Source organism: Oncorhynchus keta, chromosome 35 (assembly GCF_023373465.1).
Source record: "Oncorhynchus keta strain PuntledgeMale-10-30-2019 chromosome 35, Oket_V2, whole genome shotgun sequence".
NCBI classification, from domain to species: domain Eukaryota; kingdom Metazoa; phylum Chordata; class Actinopteri; order Salmoniformes; family Salmonidae; genus Oncorhynchus; species Oncorhynchus keta.
Window position 1 is genome coordinate 50,573,049 of NC_068455.1, and position 18,241 is coordinate 50,591,289.

The 18,241-nt window shown below is 41.1% G+C and overlaps 1 protein-coding gene across 1 annotated transcript in view; it reads left to right on the forward strand.

Moving 5' to 3' along the window:
* The window catches only part of etnppl (ethanolamine-phosphate phospho-lyase), a 37,214-nt gene extending 21,540 nt beyond the window's left edge, over positions 1 to 15,674 (forward strand). Inside the window, exons 9-13 of the mRNA XM_035752864.2 lie at positions 548 to 702; positions 6,969 to 7,058; positions 7,779 to 7,909; positions 8,070 to 8,140; positions 14,672 to 15,674. Of these exons, the coding sequence (XP_035608757.1) occupies positions 548 to 702; positions 6,969 to 7,058; positions 7,779 to 7,909; positions 8,070 to 8,140; positions 14,672 to 14,776 (552 nt within the window). The 3' untranslated portion in view covers positions 14,777 to 15,674. The remainder of the gene's footprint in view (positions 1 to 547; positions 703 to 6,968; positions 7,059 to 7,778; positions 7,910 to 8,069; positions 8,141 to 14,671) is intronic.
* The last annotated feature ends 2,567 nt before the right edge of the window (positions 15,675 to 18,241 follow it).

Here is an 18,241-nt window from a genome sequence, read left to right on the forward strand (position 1 = left end):
CAGCCTCAATTCATCGGGGCATGGACACTACAAGGTGTCGAAAGCATTCCACTAGGATGTTGGCCCATGTTGACTCTAATGCTTCCCACAGTTGTGTCAAGTTGGCTGGTTGTCCTTTGGGTGGTGGACCATTCTTGATACACACAGGAAACTGTTGGGCGTGAAAAACCCAGCAGTGTTGCAGTTCTTGACACTACGATACCCTGTTCAAAGGCACCTAAATATTTTGTCTTTCCCATTCACCCTCTGAATGACACACATACACAATCCATGTCTCAATTATTCCAAGGCTTAAAAATCCTTATTTGACCTTTCTCCTCCCCTTCAACAACACTGATTGAATTGGATTTAACAAGCCAATAAGGTATCATAGCTGTCACCTTGATTCACCTGGTCAGTCTATGTCATGGAAAGAGCAGGTGTCCTTAATGTTTTATATACTCAGTAAATGTAAATAGGTGAAATTTAGCAAATTTGGCCAATTCCCAGCAGATTTGTCTTCCAGTTGTACATGACCTGGCTGTTTTCTGCAACTTGGATTTCCCAGTTTGGCGGTAACCCTGTGTCCTGTGCCATCGGCCTTGCTGTGCTGGACGTGATTGAGAAAGAGGATCTCCAAGGCAACGCGCTGCGAGTGGGGGGCTACCTGATGCGACTGCTGGAGCAGCAGAAAGAGAAGCATCCACTAGTGGGTGATATCAGGTACACACACACACACACACGCACACACTGCACCGTCCATAACTGCAGGGCTTTTCAGAGGGTGTTGCGGTCAGCACAACGCATCACCTCACTGCCAGCCCTGGACATCTTCGGCACCCACTGTCACAGGAAAGCCAAAAAGATCATCAAGAACATCAGCCACCTGAGCCACGGCCTGAAGATCAGATCAGTACAGGTGCATCAAAGCTGGGGACCAACAGACTGAAAAACAGCTTCTATCGCAAGGCCATCAGACTATTAAATAGCCATCACTAGCCGGCTTCCACCCAGTACCCAGTACTTAGTCACTGTCACTAGTTGGCTACCATCCGGTTACTCATCCCTGGACCTTAGAGGCTGCTGCCCTATGTATTTCAAATCAGGTGTAGACCTTAAAGTGAAATGCTTACTTACAAGCCCCTAACCAGCAATGCAGTTAAAAAAATATGAATAAGAATAAGAAATTGAAAGTAACAATTAGTTAAAGAGCAGCAATAAAATAACAATAGCGAGACTATACAAAGAGGGTACCGGTACAGAGTTATTTTAGTCGAGGTAATATGTACATGTAGGTAGAGTTATTAAAGTGACTATGCATAGATAATAACAGAGATTAGCATCAGTGTAAAAGGTGTGTGGGGGGTGGCAATGAAAATAGTCTGGGTAGCCATTCAATTAGATGTTCAGGAGTCTTATGCCTTGGGGGTAGAAGCTGATTTAGAAGCCTTGTGCACCTAGACTTGGTGTTCCGGTACCGCTTGCAGTGCGGTAGCAGAGAGAACAGTCTTTGAATTGGCCTTCCTCTGACACCGCCTGGTATAGAGGTCCTGGATGGCGGGAAGCTACCCTCTGTAGTGCCTGGCAGTCGGAGGCTGAGCAGTTTCCATACCAGGCAGTGATGCAACCAATCAGGATGCTTTCCATGGTGCAGCTGTAGAACCTTTGGAAGATCTGAGGACCCATGCCAAATCTTTTCAGTATCCTGAGGGGGAATAGGTTTTGTCATGCCCTCTTCACGACTGTCTTGGTGTGCTTGGACCATGTTAGTTTGTTGGTGATGTGGACACCAAGGAACTTGAAGCTGTCAACCTGCTCCACTACAGCCCCGTCGATGAGAATGGTCCTCCTTTTCCTGTAGTCCACAATCATCTCCTTTGTCTTGCTCACATTGAGGGAGAGGTTGCTGTCCTGGCACCACACGGCCAGGTCTCTGACCTCCTCCCTGTAGGCTGTCTCCACTGTGTCATCGGCAAACTTAATGATGGTGTTTGAGTCGTGCCTGGCTGTGCAGTCATGAGTGAACAGGGTGTACAGGGGGGGACTAAGCACGCACCTCTGAGGGGCCCCTGTGTTGAGGATCAGCGTGGCAGATGTGTTGTTACCTACCCTTACAACCTGCGTGCGGCTCGTCAGGAAGTCCAGGATCCAGTTTCAGAGGGAGGTGTTTAGTCCCAGGGTCCTTAGCTTAGTCCCAATGGTCAGCCTGGTACGGCAACTGCACCGCCCTCAACCGCAAGGCTCTCCAGAGGGTAGTGCGGTCTGCACAACGCATCACCGGGCGGCAAACTACATGCCCTCCAGGACTCCTAAAGCACCCGATGTCACAGGAAGGCCAAAAAGATAATCAAGGACAACAACCACCCGAGCAACTGCCTGTTCACCTCGCTATCATCCAGAAGGTGAGGTCAACACAAGTGCATCAAAGCTGGGACTGAGAGACTGAAAAACAGCTTCTATCTCATGGCCATCAGACCATTAAACAGCCATCACTAACATAGAGAGGCTGCTGCCAACATACAGACTAAAATCACTGGCCACTTTAATAAATGGATTTAATAATGGTGTGTTTGGGATCATTGTCATGCTGAAAGACCCAGCCACGTTTCATCTTCAATGCCCTTGCTGATGGAAGCAGGTTTTCACTCAAAATCTCACGATACATGGCCCCATTCATTATTTCCTTTACACGGATCAGTCGTCCTGGTCCCTTTGCAGAAAAACAGTCCCAAAGCATGATGTTTCCACCCCCATGCTTCACAGTAGGTATGGTGTTCTTTGGATGCAACTCAGCATTCTTTTTTATTGTGTTTTTTTGTTGTTGGAATTTTACCCCCTTTTCTCCCCAATTTCATGGTATCCAATTGTTTTTAGTAGCTACTATCTTGTCTCATCGCTACAACTCCCGTACGGGCTCGGGAGAGACGAAGGTTGAAAGTCATGCGTCCTCCCAACCAAGCCGCAACGCTTCTTAACACAGCGCGCATCCAACCCGGAAGCCAGCCGCACCAATGTGTTTGAGGAAACACTGCACCTGGCAACCTTGGTTAGCGCGCACTGTGCCCGGCCCGCCACAGGAGTCTCTGGTGCGTGATGAGACAAGGACATCCCTACCGGCCAAGCCCTCCCTAACCCGGGCGACGCTAGGCCAATTTTGAGTCGCGACCTCCCGGTCGCGGCCGGTTACGACAGAGCCTGGGCGCGAACCCAGAGTCTCTGATGGCACAGCTGGCCACTGCGCCACCCGGGAGGCCCTAACTTAGCATTCTTTATCCTCCAAACACGACGAGTTGAGTTTTTACCAAAAAGTTATATTTTGGTTTCATCTGACCATATAACATTCTCCCAATCTTCTTCTGGATCATCCAAATGCTCTCTGGCAAACTTCAGACGGGCCTGGACATGTACTGGCTTAAGCAGGGGGACACATCTGGCACTGCAGGATTTGAGTCCCTGGCGGCGTAGTGTGTTACTGATGATAGGCTTTGTTACTTTGGTCCCAGCTCTCTGCAGGTCATTCACTAGGTCCCCCTGTGTGGTTCTGGGATTTTTGCTCACCGTTCTTGTGATCATTTTGACCCCACGGGGTGAGATCTTGCGTGGAGCCCCAGATCGAGGGAAATTATCAGTGGTCTTGTATGTCTTCCATTTCCTAATAATTGCTCCCACAGTTGATTTCTTCAAACCAAGCTGCTTACCTATTGCAGATTCAGTCTTCCCAGCCTGGTGCAGGTCTACAATTTTGTTTCTGGTGTCCTTTGACAGCTCTTTGGTCTTGGCCATAGTGGAGTTTGGAGTGTGACTGTTTGAGGTTGTGGACAGGTGTCTTTTATACTGATAACAAGTTCAAACAGGTGCCATTAATACAGGTAACGAGTGGAGGACAGAGGAGCCTCTTAAAGAAGGTCTGTGAGAGCCAGACATCTTGCTTGTTTGTAGGTGACCAAATACCTATTTTCCACCATCATTTGCAAATAAATTAATTAAAAATCCTACAATGTGATTTTCTGGATTGTTTTCCCTCATTTTGTCTGTCATAGTTGAAGTGTACCTATGGTGAAAATTACAGGCCTCTCTCATCTTTTTAAGTGGGAGAACTTGCACAATTGGTGGCTGACTAAATACTTTTTTGCCCCACTGTATATACTGTATTTCATACCATCTTTTGCATCTTGCCTATGCCGCACCACCATCGCGCATCCATATATTTATATGTGCATATTCTTATTCCATCCCCATACATTGTGTGTATAAGGTAGTCGTTGTGAATTTGTTAGATTACTTGTTAGATATTACTGCACTGTCGGAACTAGAAGCACAAGCATTTCACTACACTCGCATTAACATCTGCTAACCATGTGTATGGTCAAATTTGATAAGTGTGCCTTGAATTTAAAACAAAGCACCCCCACACCATCACACCTCAACTTCAGGAGGCTGAAGAAATGTGTCTTTTCACCTAAACCCTCACAAACACCGACAGATACACAATTGAGAGCATCCTGTCGGGCTGTATCCCCACCTGGTATGGCAACTGCACCGCCCACAACCGCAAGGCTCTCCAGAGGGTAGTGCGGTCTGCACCATTTCAGTTTGTCCGTGATGTGTACGCCGAGGAACTTACACTTTCCACCTTCTCCACTACTGTTCTGTCGATGTGGATAGGGGGGTGCTCCCTCTGCTGTTTCCTGAAGTCCATGATCATCTCATTTGTTTCGTTGACGTTGAGTGAGAGATTACTTTCCTGACACCACACTCCGAGGGCCCTCACCTCCTCCCCTGTAGGTTGCCTCGTTGTTGTTGGTAATCAAGCCTACCACTGTAGTGTAGTCTGCAAACTTGATGATTGAGTTGAAGGCGTGCATGGCCATGGGTGAACAGGGAGTACAGGAGAAGGCTGACAACGCACCCTTGTGGGGCCCCATTCTTGAGGATCAGCGGGGTAGAGATGTTGTTTCCTAACTTCCACCTGGAGGCGGCCCGTCAGAAAGTCCAGGATCCAAATGCACAGGGCAGGGTCGAGACCCAGGGTCTCAAGCTTAATGATGAGTTTGGAGGGTACTATGGTTTTGAATGCTGAGCTGTAGTCAATGAACAGCATTCTTACATAGGTATTACTCTTGTCCAGATGGGTTAGGGCAGTTTGCAGTGTGATGGTGATTGCATCATCTGTGGACCTATTGGGGCGGTAAGCGATAAGCCATCCCATCTGGTTTGCGCTTAGTGGGACTATCATTTGTTTTTCAACAGGACAATGACCCAAAACACACCAGGAGAGTGATGGAGTGCTGCATCAGATGGCCTGGCCTCCACAATCAACCGACCTCAAACCAATTGAGATGGTTTAGGATGAGTTGGACCGCAGGAAAAGCAGCCAACAAGTGCTCAGCATATGTGGGAACTTCAAGACTGTTGGAAAAGCATTCCTCATGAAGCTGGTTGAGAGAATGCCAAGAGTGTGCAAAGCTGTCATCAAGGCATAAGGTGGCTACTTTGAAGAATCTAAAATCAAAAATATATCATATCTCAGAACAAGAATAGACTGATGAGTTTCAGAAGAAAGTTATCTGTTTCTGGCCATTTTGAGACTGTATTTGAACCTACAAATGCTAAAGAAGGCTAGTTTTAATGCTTCTTTAATCAGAACAACAGTTTTCAGCTGTGCTAACATAATTGCAAAGGGGTTTTCTAATGATCAATTAGCCTTTTGAAACGATAAACTTGGATTAGCTAACACAATGTGCCATTGGAACACAGGAGTGATGGTTGCGGATAATGGGCCTCTGTACGCCTATGTAGATTTTCCATAAAATATCTGCTGTTTCCAGCTACAATAGTCATTTACAACATGAAAAATGTCAACACTGTATTTCTGATCAATTTGATATTTGTTATTTTAATGGACAAAAAATTTGCTTTTCTTTCAAAAACAAGGACATTTCTAAGTGGCCCCAAACTTTTGAACGGTAGTGTATGTATTCATACTCCGGACTCCGACATTGCACGTCCTAATATTTCTCTATTTCTTAATTCCATTATTTTACTTTTAGATTTGTGTGTGTTAGATATTACTGCACTATTAGAGCCAGGAACACAAGCATTATACTACACCCACAATAACATATGCTACATATGTGTATGTGACCAATAACATTTGATTTGATTTGACACACAGGGGAAAAAATCCACTGGCAAGAAATATCAAGTAGGTCTACTCACTTAACTAAGGGGGAGAGAGACTTATCATCTGAGCCTGATACTAACTCCCTAATATTGCAATAGCTTAGAGCTCTACACATTGATCATGTATTTGGGTGTCACAGTTGTGTTTCGGTATTTGCATACATACAACATCAATAATGTTTTTAGTCAGAATTTTTTTTTTTTTTTTGGGGGGGTTTAAACAATATGGTATTGTAAAGTATTAGGCAAGTAATAGCTGTAAATTCACACTGAATAATTTGACTTAAGTAATTACAAAACATTTTGTGCACACTGAAGAAACCACTGATCTATATACAAATATACACAATACCAATGCTTTTACCACTAGTAGTGATGGGCACCAATATCAATAATTTGACATGGCAAGGCATATTGTGATATCGATTGATCCGTCCTGTTATCCTTCCCATTATGTAAAAATGCTAACTTGACTGCTACTGCATGCACAAAACCCTTCTCACAGGCTCTCAACTTAGCATGCTGATGTGCAATCAACGGTAGATAGGCTTCCCATTGTATTCAAACGGGTTGAGTAGGTTTTAGGCTCCTTTAGGAAAAGTCCATACTTATATCAGTTGCATTTTTCTAGTTGGTGCCTGTCACTCACCACTACAATATGCCAATGTACATATCCAGTGTCAAATTACCCTGAAACCTATAGAGGATTCTTAGAAATGCAGCTGGTAACGTTCAACATGACAGAGGTTCACAAAAGCTCTGTGTGTGTGTCAGGGTTCAGACTGTGATGATGTAATGTCTGATAGGGGTCGTGGCCTGTTTGTTGGGGCGGAGCTTGTGAGAGATCGGGTGAAACTGACCCCTGCTACAGCGGAAGCTCAGGACATCATTTACAAGTGAGTGACTCATTTAGGCCATTTTTTGACATTTATAAAATGTACTTAGTTTTTATACGCCATTTTAGCATATGGTCAGTTCTTAAAATGAGATTAAACACAGTTTAGAAAATGTCTGCACATTTATCAAGCCGTGTAAATCACACATAGAAGCATGTTTTATCAATTAGAATCATGTTAAATCAAATAGCACATTTTCAAGTATAAGGTTTTTAATTCACAATTTTCCATGGATTCCGACTTATTTTTTTAGGATCAAGTTCTGTGAGTATTTTTGAGGCCCATGTTGGTTTAAGTTTCAAACATCACATGATACCGGTGATGTGTCGTATTGTAATGATCTCAATAAATCTCAATAAAAGTTTATAAATTGAGCAATGCAGAAGCACACATTAACTAAGTGCAGTTATATGAGCATATTAAGACCAAAAATCGTTGGGCACCTCCTCCTAGTTGTAGTGTTAACACAACGGTTATGTAAATGTTTTGGCATACTCGTCATTGACAGCCATTGTCTCAAACCCAGTGTAAACGTGGCTGTACTATAGTAACCTAAACTATAGTTCAGCACTTGGGGGATGGCCTCAAGTGAAGAAACATATCTTCTCTTGAAAATCTTAATTGTAATTGATCCAGAAGAGACTTGTAGACCCAGAACAGATATTGCAGTATGCTTGTTTCATTAGGACAAATATGGAGTTCCAAACTCTGTTTCCCCAGACTGAAGGAACAACACATCCTACTAAGTGCAGATGGTCCTCATCGCAATGTCCTCAAGTTCAAACCACCCATGTGCTTCTCTGAGGAGGACGCCGACATGGTCGTGGAAAAGATTGACCAGATTCTCACAGGTACTCTTAATGCCCCTCTGAGTTTGTGAGCTGTTGTCTGGAAAGTAGGAGAAACCACATTCTTCTTTCTCTTCCCCATGATTCAAAATGCTTGTAGTGTCATGTCACTGTGGTACCATGGCAAGAAGTTTTCTTATGAGTATTATTTTATTTTTTACAGACATTGAGAAGGCGTTGGGGTTACAAATGCCCTCCACAGTACATACAGAGAATGGAAGCCATAAGAGAAATGTAAGTCTGGCCCAGTTCATATAGGCCCTAGCTCCTTCCCCTCAATCTCTTTGGCATTCACACATCTAATTTTAGCAGTACCAGTGTGTCGCCACTGATTATGTTAATGTCTTGTGATATTGTTTTGGAAATGAGTTTCCATAGCTACGGCTGACACTTAGGACTTGAGAAGTGCAGAACCAATGAACTCTGCATCATCAATACAGTTGCTCTGTGAGAAGGTGTTAACTGTGGAAGGTGTTAAACCATGTGCACAGTTAGCCATTGTTATTTAAATGCTAGCTGAAAAGTACTAGTGGCCTCGCCTTGGTTCCTAGTCAGAGCAAGTCATCGGAGGCCATGGCCCAGTGAGTCACTCTCTGGAGCCGGGCAGTGGAAGTGGAAATACAAAAGTCTGAGCCTTTTTAGTAAAACACCAGGGTAAATCCTCAGTGGAATTTCACCATAACGATGCATTTATATGAAGGACACCAGGGTGTCATGTGCTTCTGGGATTCTGCGGTCGCCTATTGTTTTTCAAAATTAACAATTTCCTGCATATTATGTGAAGGCTCGCAATTTTAACCAATCACTGCCCAGTTACCACATAATTTGGTTCATTCAAGCCAAACATGAAACTTTTTCCCACGTCACCGCATTTTTGTGACAAATTGGACAAAATCATATAATGATCAATTAGCCTTTTAAAATTATAAACTTGGATTAGCTAACACAACATGCCGTTGAACACAGGAGATGGTTGCTGATAATGGGCCTCTGTATGCCTATGTAGATATTCCAATTACAAATCTGCCGTTTCCAACTACAATAATAATTTACAACATTAACAATGTCTACACTTATTTCTGATCAATTTTATGTTAATGTAATGGACAAAATATGTTATTTTCTTTCAAAAACAAGGACATTTCTAAGTGACCCCAAACTTTTGAATGGTAGTGTACAGCCGTGGCCAAAAGTTTTGAGAATGACACACATATTAATTTCCACAAAGTTTGCTGCTTCAGTGTCTTTAGATATTTTTGTCAGTGTTCCTTTACAAACTGAGGCAACAGACTTTGTGAAAATGTATATTTGTGTCATTCTCAAAACTTTTGGCCACGACTGTATATATCTATATATATTTAAAAAATATAAACGCACAAAAATATAAATGCAACATGCAACACTTTTTATGATTTTACTGAGTTACAGTTCATATAAGAAAATCTGTCAATTTAAATATATATATTTGTCCCTAATCTATGAATTTCACGTGACTGCGCAGGGGCACAAGGCCCACCCACTGGGGAGCCAGGCTCAGCCAATCAGCCACATATGGGCTTTATATTACAACCAGAAATATTCCTCAGTTTCATCATCTTTCCGGGTGGCTGTGGTTGTGGTCAGTAGTTGTGTGTGTATGGTCGACTAAATGTGGGAAGCAGTTGTGTGGTTGTGGTCAGAAGTTGTGTGGTTGTTGTCAGTAGTTGTGTGGTTTTGGTCAACAGTTGTGTGGTTGTGTTCAGATGTTGTTTAGTTGTGGTCAGTAGTTGTGGTCAGCAGTTGAGTTGTCAGTAGTTGTGTGGTCAGAAGTTGTGTGGTTGTGGTCTGTAGTTGTGTGGTTGTGGACACTAGATGTGGTTAGCAGTAGTGTGTTTGTGATCAGTAGTTGTGTGGTTGTGGACAGAAGTTGTGTGGTTGTGGTTAGTAGTTGTGTGGTTGTGTCAGAAGTTGTGTGGTGTGGTTTGTAGTTGTGGTTGTTGTCAGACAATATGTGGTTGTGGTTACTAGCTAGCTACTCCCAGGACCAGCGCTGGACCAGAGCTAGTGCAGACCATAGCAGAAGTTTGTGTTTGTATTTATTATGGATCCCCATTAGCTGCTTCCAAAGCAGCAGCTACTCTTCCTAGGGTCCAGCAAAATTAAGGCAGTTTATACAATTTTAAAAACATTACAATACATTCACAGATTTCACAACACACTGTGTGCCCTTAGGCCACTACTCCACCGATACCACATATCTACTGTACTAAATCCATGTGTATGTATAGTGTGTATGTTATCGTGTGTATGCATGTGTCTGTGCCAATGTTTGTGTTGTTCCAAAAGGTGTTTTTTTATTAATTTTTTAAATAAAATGTTAATGCTTGCGTCAGTTACTTGATGTGGAATAGAGTTCCATGAAGTCATGGCTGTAGTCAGCCATGTTGTTGTGGTCAGTAGTTGTGGTCAGCGGTTGTGTTTTTGGGATCATTAGTTGTAGTCGTTATTTTTTTGTCAGTAGCTGTGGTTAGTAGTAGTGGTCAGTAGTTGTGTGGTTGTGGTCAGCAGTTGTGTTTTTGTGATCATTAGTTGTAGTCGTTATTTTTTTGTCAGTAGCTGTGGTTAGTAGTAGTGGTCAGTAGTTGTGTGGTTGTGGTCAGCAGTTGTGATCAGCAGTTGTGTTTTTGTGGTCATTAGTTGTAGTCATTATTTTTTGTCAGTAGTTGTGGTCATTAGTTTTGTGGTTGTGGCCAAAAGTTGTGTGGTTGTGGTCAGTAGTTAGATGTGTGGACAGCAGTTGTTTATGTGGTCAGTAGTTATGTGGTTGTGGTCACTAGATGTGGTCAGCAATTGTGTAGTTGTGGTCAGATATTGTGTGGATGGGGTCAGTTGTTGTGGTCAGTAGATGATTGGTCAGTGGTAGAGGTCGACCGATTAATCGGAATGGCCGATTAATTAGGGCCGAATTCAAGTTTTCGTAACAATCGGAAATCGGTATTTTTGGATGCCGTTTTTTTTTTTTTTACACCTATATTTAACTAGGCAAGTCAGTTAAGAACACATTCTTATTTTCAATGATGGCCTAGGAACGATGGGTTAACTCCCTTGTTTTAGTATGGTCAGGGCGTGAGTTGGGGTGGGTAGTTTATGTTCTTTTCTCTATGTTGTGTTTATGTGTTTGGCCTGGTATGGTTCTCAATCAGAGGCAGGTGTCGTTCGTTGTCTCTGATTGAGAATCATACTTAGGTAGCCTTTTCCCACCTGTGTTTTGTGGGTGATTATTTTCTGTCTAGTGTTTTTCTACAACTTTCAGGACTGTTTCGGTTTTCGTTTATTTCACGTTGTTATTTTGTATTTTGTTGTTCAGTTAATAAACATCATGAACACATACCACGCTGCGCATTGGTCTGACATTTCATACTCCTCGTCAGAGGAGGACGAAGAATTCCGTTACAGATTCAATCTTGCAACCTTACAGTTAACTAGTCCAACGCTCTAACCACCTCCCTCACGAGGAGGCCGCCTGTTATGCGAATGCAGTAAGAAGCCAAGGTAAGTTGCTAGCTAGCATTAAACTTATCTTGTAAAAAACAATCAATCAATCATAATCACTAGTTATAACTACACATGGTTGATAATATTACTAGTTTATCTAGCGTGTCCTGCGTTGCATATAATCGCTGCAGTGCGCATTCGCGAAAAAGGACTGTCGCTGCTCCAACATGTACCTAACCATAAACATCAATGCCTTTCTTAAAATCAATACACAGAAGTATGTATTTTTAAACCTGCATATTTAGCTAAAAGAAATCCAGGTTAGCAGGCTATATTAACCAGGTGAAATTGCGTCACTTCTCTTGCGTTCATTGCACTCAGAGTCAGGGTATATGCAACAGTTTGGGCCGCCTGGCTCATTGCGAACTAATTTGCCAGAATTTTACGTAATTATGACATAACATTGAAGGTTGTGCAATGTAGCAGGAATATTTAGACTTATGGATGCCACCCGTTAGATAAAATATGGAATGGTTCCGTATTTCACTGAAAGAATAAATGTTTTGTTTTCGAGATGATAGTTTCCGGATTCGACCATATTAATGACCTAAGGCTCGTATTTCTGTGTGTTATTATGTTATAATTAAGTCTATGATTTGATAGAGCACTCTGACTGAGCGATGGTAGGCACCAGCAAGCTCGTAAGCATTCATTCAAACAGCACTTTTGTGCATTTTGCCGGCAGCTTTTCGCAATGCTTCAAACAGTGAGCTGTTTATGACTTCAAGCCTATCAACTGCCGAGATTAGGCAAGGGGGTGTGGGGTGCGCGCTAATAGCGTTTCAAACGTTACTCGCTCTGAGACTTGGAGTAGTTGTTCCCCTTGCTCTGCATGGGTAACGCTGCTTCGAGGGTTGCTGTTGTCGATGTGTTCCTGGTTCGAGCCAAGGTAGCGGCGAGGAGAGGGATGGAAGCTATACTGTTACACTGGCAATACTAAAGTGCCTAGAAGAACATCCAATAGTCAAAGGTATATGAAATACAAATGGTATAGAGAGAAATAGTCATATAATTTCTATAATAACTACAACCTAAAACTTCTTACCTGGGAATATTGAAGACTCATGTTAAAAGGAACCACCAGCTTTCATATGTTCTCATGTTCTGAGCAAGGAACTTAAACGTTAGCTTTCTTACAAGGCACATATTGCACTTTTACTTTCTTCTCCAACACTTTGTTTTTGCATTATTTAAACCAAATTGAACATGTTTCATTGTTTATTTGAGGCTAAATTGATTTTATTGATGCATTATATTAAGTTAAAATAAGTGCTCATTCAGTATTGTTGTAATTGTCATTATTACAAATACATTTTTTAAAAATATATATATGCTTGTTTTATATATATATATATATATATATATTTGTAAATCGTCCGATTAATCTGTATTGTCTTTTTTTGGTCCTCCAATAAATCGGTATCGGCGTTGAAAAATCATAATCGGTCGACCTCTAGTCAGTGGTTGTGTGGTTGTGGTCACGTGATGGTCAGAATTTGTGTGGTTGTGGTCCATAGTTGTGTGGTTGTGGTCAGATGTTGGTTGTTTGCAAAAAAGCTACAGAAAATGTTGTTGACGCGGTTACTAAAATAGCTATATTGTTATAGATCTGTACTAGAAATTTCTGTTATTATTTCAGATTTGAATAACAGAAAAGTAGACCAAATTGTCATACACTCTGTCTTTATGGAAAAGTGGTCAAAGTCGATGATTTGTGTCAAATTTATTTTTGCATTGACAGTGAATGGCAGTTGGAAATGATGATGTCACAATGGGGAGCAAAAAAGGACAAACAAATGTAGAACAGAAAAAGTAAAAGATAATCAAAACATTTTATGCAAGCAACCCGAGTGAGACCATTCTGCACATTTTAAAAGTTTGAACGGCGTTTCTAGCTGAAACAGTGTAGGAGGAGTAGCATGCTAAATAATAATAAGGAGTATGTTGAATATTGAAGCTGGGGTTTTGCTGTGCAAGCCCCTCAATAAGAAGTATGTCATAGACTAAAGCTGGGGCTTTTGCTGCGCAAGCCTCACAATAACCTTTGACATCAAACTTCGTACGTTGATATGTAACAGCCCAAGACCTCTGCGAAAACAGTCGGGGTATCCACATTTGTTATATTTTAAATAATAGCACTGGACGAGTTTACCACAGTCAGTTTCCCGATTGGGCTAACAGTAACAGGGTGGCAGGTAGCCTAGTGGTTAGAGCGTTGGGCCAGTAACTGAAAGATTGCTGGCTCGAATCCCCGAGCTGACAAGGTAAAAATCGGTCGTTCTGCCCCTGAACCAGGCAGTTAACCCAATGTTACCCGGTAGGACGTCATTCTAAATAAGAATTTGTTCTCAACTGACTTGCCTAGTTAAATAAAGGTACATTTAAAGAACAGTGGAATACAAATGTGTGGTCACAAGATTATTACAGACTATGCCCCTGGAAATATGGTTATCTGTAGCAGTACGATGATAACGCTGTGAAATAGTGGGAATGAGATGAGTTACCTGAGCATGGGTTTGGCTGTATTTGAGTCAATATTTTATAAGATAAATTTTGCCCTTTTCATATTTGAATGCAAGCCATCCCTCTTTTAAAACTGGGGCTTCTCACAAAAGTGGTCAAAATTGTCAAATATACTCCAAATCCATTGAGAAATTGTAGCATTTAAGGCAGAAGAGATGACTATAAAGCATTCCATTCCGTGACCTATTCTTGGTAGCGGCCCGGAAATGAGAACCCACTTGCCTGTCTCCTTTAACCTGCCTATCAGCCCTCTGAAGTAATCTTTTACTAACATGAATGACTACTGTGGGAGCATTCAGGTGCTTCTCCATCACCACAGGGACCTGGTATTATTATAGTATAGTATTATCTTTTCAGATCTGTGGACACAGAAGGTTTGTGGCAGCGTAAGTTTGTGGCAGCTTAATTGGGGAGAACGAGCTCGTGATAATGGCTGGAGTGTAATCAGTGGAACGATATCAAATACATCAAACACATGGTTTCCAGGTGTTTGATGCCATTCCATTTGCTCCGTTCATTATTATGAGCCCTTCTCACCTCAGAAGCCTCCTGTGGTGGACACTGAAAGGGTGGGTGCTAGGGGAAAGAGCTAAAGGATATGAAACCAGGAGAGAGAATGATGATACTGAGAATGCAGCAAAATGTTACACATACTCTTTGCCTTCAGATTAATCCATATTGCTCTCATCATGTTAATTTGATCACAAGGTTCAACCTGAGGAAAACGGATGTCATCATTCAAATGGAATAGGCCATAGCCGTGATACGTCTCAACAGCATGCCTCTCAGCAAAACAAAAGGCTGAGGCCTTAATGGACTTGTGGAGTTTTGCTACTGTCTTATAAGTCCTGAATAGTGTGCCCTGCACACTTACATGTTTCAATGGATAAAGGAAGCGACTTCATTCTCAAACCTATAATTACTTTTTGTAACCATTTATAATATGTTAGTTACACATTGATGTTATAATCCTAATCTCAGGTTACTTTGAAATGTGATTGGAAATTTGGCCAGGCATGTATAAGGGCCTGCTGTTCCTCTGTATACAGACAAATGCAGATGAACTAGAAACCCAGATTGACAGTGAGGAACAAACTTAATGTGCTAATGTCCAGGATGTCTTTAGAGTCATGCATTGATCCCTCACTGTGACTTCATATTAAATAGTAAATGACAATGATTACAAATGCTAACTTTTTCAAAGTATCATTATGAAATATAAAGAACATGCCTACTGAAAAGACTATAAAGTAGTATTGGCCATTGTCATGTTGTTGCCCACATTTAGAGGTTCTTCAATGAAAGCGTTGTTCTACAAAAATGTCAAATAAACAATGCAGACAGAGGGAAGGGAATTGTTTATCTTTGTGTCTAGCAGCCTCTTATGTACATTGAAAGAAAATGCTGAGGAGCAGAGTTGGCTACACAGAAACCTTGGACAATACATGGTACACTGCTATGCTAATTGTGGCAAGAACAAGTACCAAAAACACTTAGTTAATAGCCCAGGCGTTTATTTGCTTAAATCACGGAACACAACAGGCGCTTATTAGAGACAGGCTTCTATTTTAGCTTTTGCTCATTTGTATAGTTAATTGTTTAATACCAGATTTTCTTGTACTAATATGTTATAATTTGCACACGGTGTCACATTTCTTTTGTCTTAGTATGCCTGTATAAAATAAAATACAACTTTTCCTTGACAGGATAATCACTGACCTCCGACTGTGCCTTTCCGGCAGTTCGTACTTTCACTACGAGAGGGCGATCTGCCAATTTCTAGTGGTCTGTACTCCCAAAATAGTTTTTGTGCTTGCCAGTTAGCAAGCAGTTCTCAGCTCTAGCAGTGTCTTTACAGCCGATAAAAATGGATGATTGCCATAATATTTGTATATTTACTGAATTATTTAATGTTAACATATCAAACATTAAACCTCAAACAATTCATGGTAACCTTTAGATCCAGCGTTAATTTGAAACGGGTGTTTATTCACTGAAATGTGAAATTGGCTGGCTATTAAATGGGACGGGGCTATTTGAGACTCAGCAAGTTAAGTTACATCAGGTTCCTATTGCCCAATATGCTAAAGTTTGGTCAATGCAACACTGAAGTGTAGGGGATATTTGTCCTAAAATATTGTTTTTGTCTTTGGTGAAGATTCTCCCAGGGTTCTTTTTTGTTCCCATTTTTGTATATTTTATAAGTTCTTACAGACTGTAAATTAAATGTTCCTATGACAGCCCAGGTCAGCCTTCTGCAAAATGACCAGAAACACCATGGCCCAGTCCTAGATGACTTTGTCTACTGATGTGATAGATCACATTTAGGGCCTCTTTGCACTACATAACTTTGATGACAAACTAGGTCCAGGATAGATACTTGTGTAGTGTAAAGAGAGATAGATACAAATCTCTCTTTAAAGACATGCTCCAGAACTTTGGCAACTAGTTAGTACTTTTTAAACTCCCTGCTTTGGGCTGGATGTGTCAATGTGTAGTTCATACATAAATAAATGTAATGATAAATGGCATATATTATTATATATTATATTATTATTATATTATTATATTATTACATGTATAATGTATGAGCAGAATTACTATTTTACCTCAATTAGCCAAGAGTGTGCAAAGTGGTCATCAAGGCAAAGGGTGGCTACTTTGAAGAATATTAAATATATTGTGATTCGTTTAACACTTTTGGTTGCTACATTATTCAATATGTGTTATTTCATAGTGTTGATGTCTTCACTATAATTCTACAATGTATAATATAGTAAAAATAACTACAGTTGAATTCAGAAGTTAACATACACTTAGGTTGGAGTCATTAAAACTTGTTTTTCAACCACTCCACAAATTTCTTGTTAACAAACTATAGTTTTGGCAAGTCGTTTAGGACATCTACTTTGAGCATGACACAAGTAATTTTTCCAACAATTGTTTAGATGTGTTCACTGTATCACAATTCCAGTGGTTTACATACACTAAGTTGACTACTTATTGTAGTCTGGATTGTGGATAGAACAACCTGACTATCAGCTTCCACATCTGTATAGGACAAAAGATCAGTCCAGTTAATTCTCTTAATTGCGTTTTCAAAATACTTTAATTCACTCTTAGGTATTCTTAGTTGATCCGGCTTTCTAACAGTAGAGAGGTTAAACCTGCTCTTTAGACAGCTTTCTGGCTATAAGTGTCAGATTATGATCAGATAGCCCAGTAACCATATCGAATTGATTTAGTCACTTTGGTTTTTTACTGAACACCAAATCAATCTGTGTTTTAGAGCAACAACTCACCCTGGTTGACCCTTTAACTAGCTGTGTAAGGTCAAAGGTATAAGTGAGCCGTTTGACGGTTTTCCTAAAAGACTTGTCTTCACAATTAATATTAAAATCTCCAATTAAGATGACCTCTATCCCAAAATCACATTCCCTAAGCATGTTATTAAACTGATCAAAAAAATACACTTTTGGTGGAAGGTCGCTTATACATTCCAAAAAGGTTAAAAAAACATTTGGAGAGACAGTGTTACGTTCAGGCCAAAACATTCTAGTTCATTATCACATGACCACTCAATTTGTTTACATCGGATATGTTCTTTAATGTAAATCATAATAATTTCCAAATAAATTCATTAAGAATCCTACAATGTGATTTTCTGGATTTTTTTTCTCATTTTGTCTGTCATAGTTGAAGTGTAGGTATGATGAAAATTACAGGCCTCTCATCTTTTTATAGTGGGAGAACTTGCACAATTGGTGGCTGACTAAATACTTTTTTGCCCCACTGTACATGCTTACAGTTGAAGTCGGAAGTTTACATAAACTAGTTTTAATCAAATCAAATGTATTTATATAGCCCTTCGTACATCAGCTGATATCTCAAAGTGCTGTACAGAAACCCAGCCTAAAACCCCAAACAGCAAGCAATGCAGGTGTAGAAGCACGGTGGCTCGGAAAAACTCCCTAGAAAGGCCAAAACCTAGGAAGAAACCTAGAGAGGAACCATGCTATGTGGGATGGCCAGTTCTCTTCTGGCTGTGCCGGGTGGAGATTATAACAGAACATGTCCAAGATGTTCAAATGTTTATAAATGACAAGCATGGTCCAATAATAATAAGGCAGAACAGTTGAAACTGGAGCAGCATCACGGCCAGGTGGACTGGGGATATATTTTGTGAAGTGCACCAGTCCCTCCTGCAGCAAAGCACCCCCACAACATGATGCTGCCACCCCTGTGCTTTTACAGTTCAGATGGTGTTCTTCGGTTTAC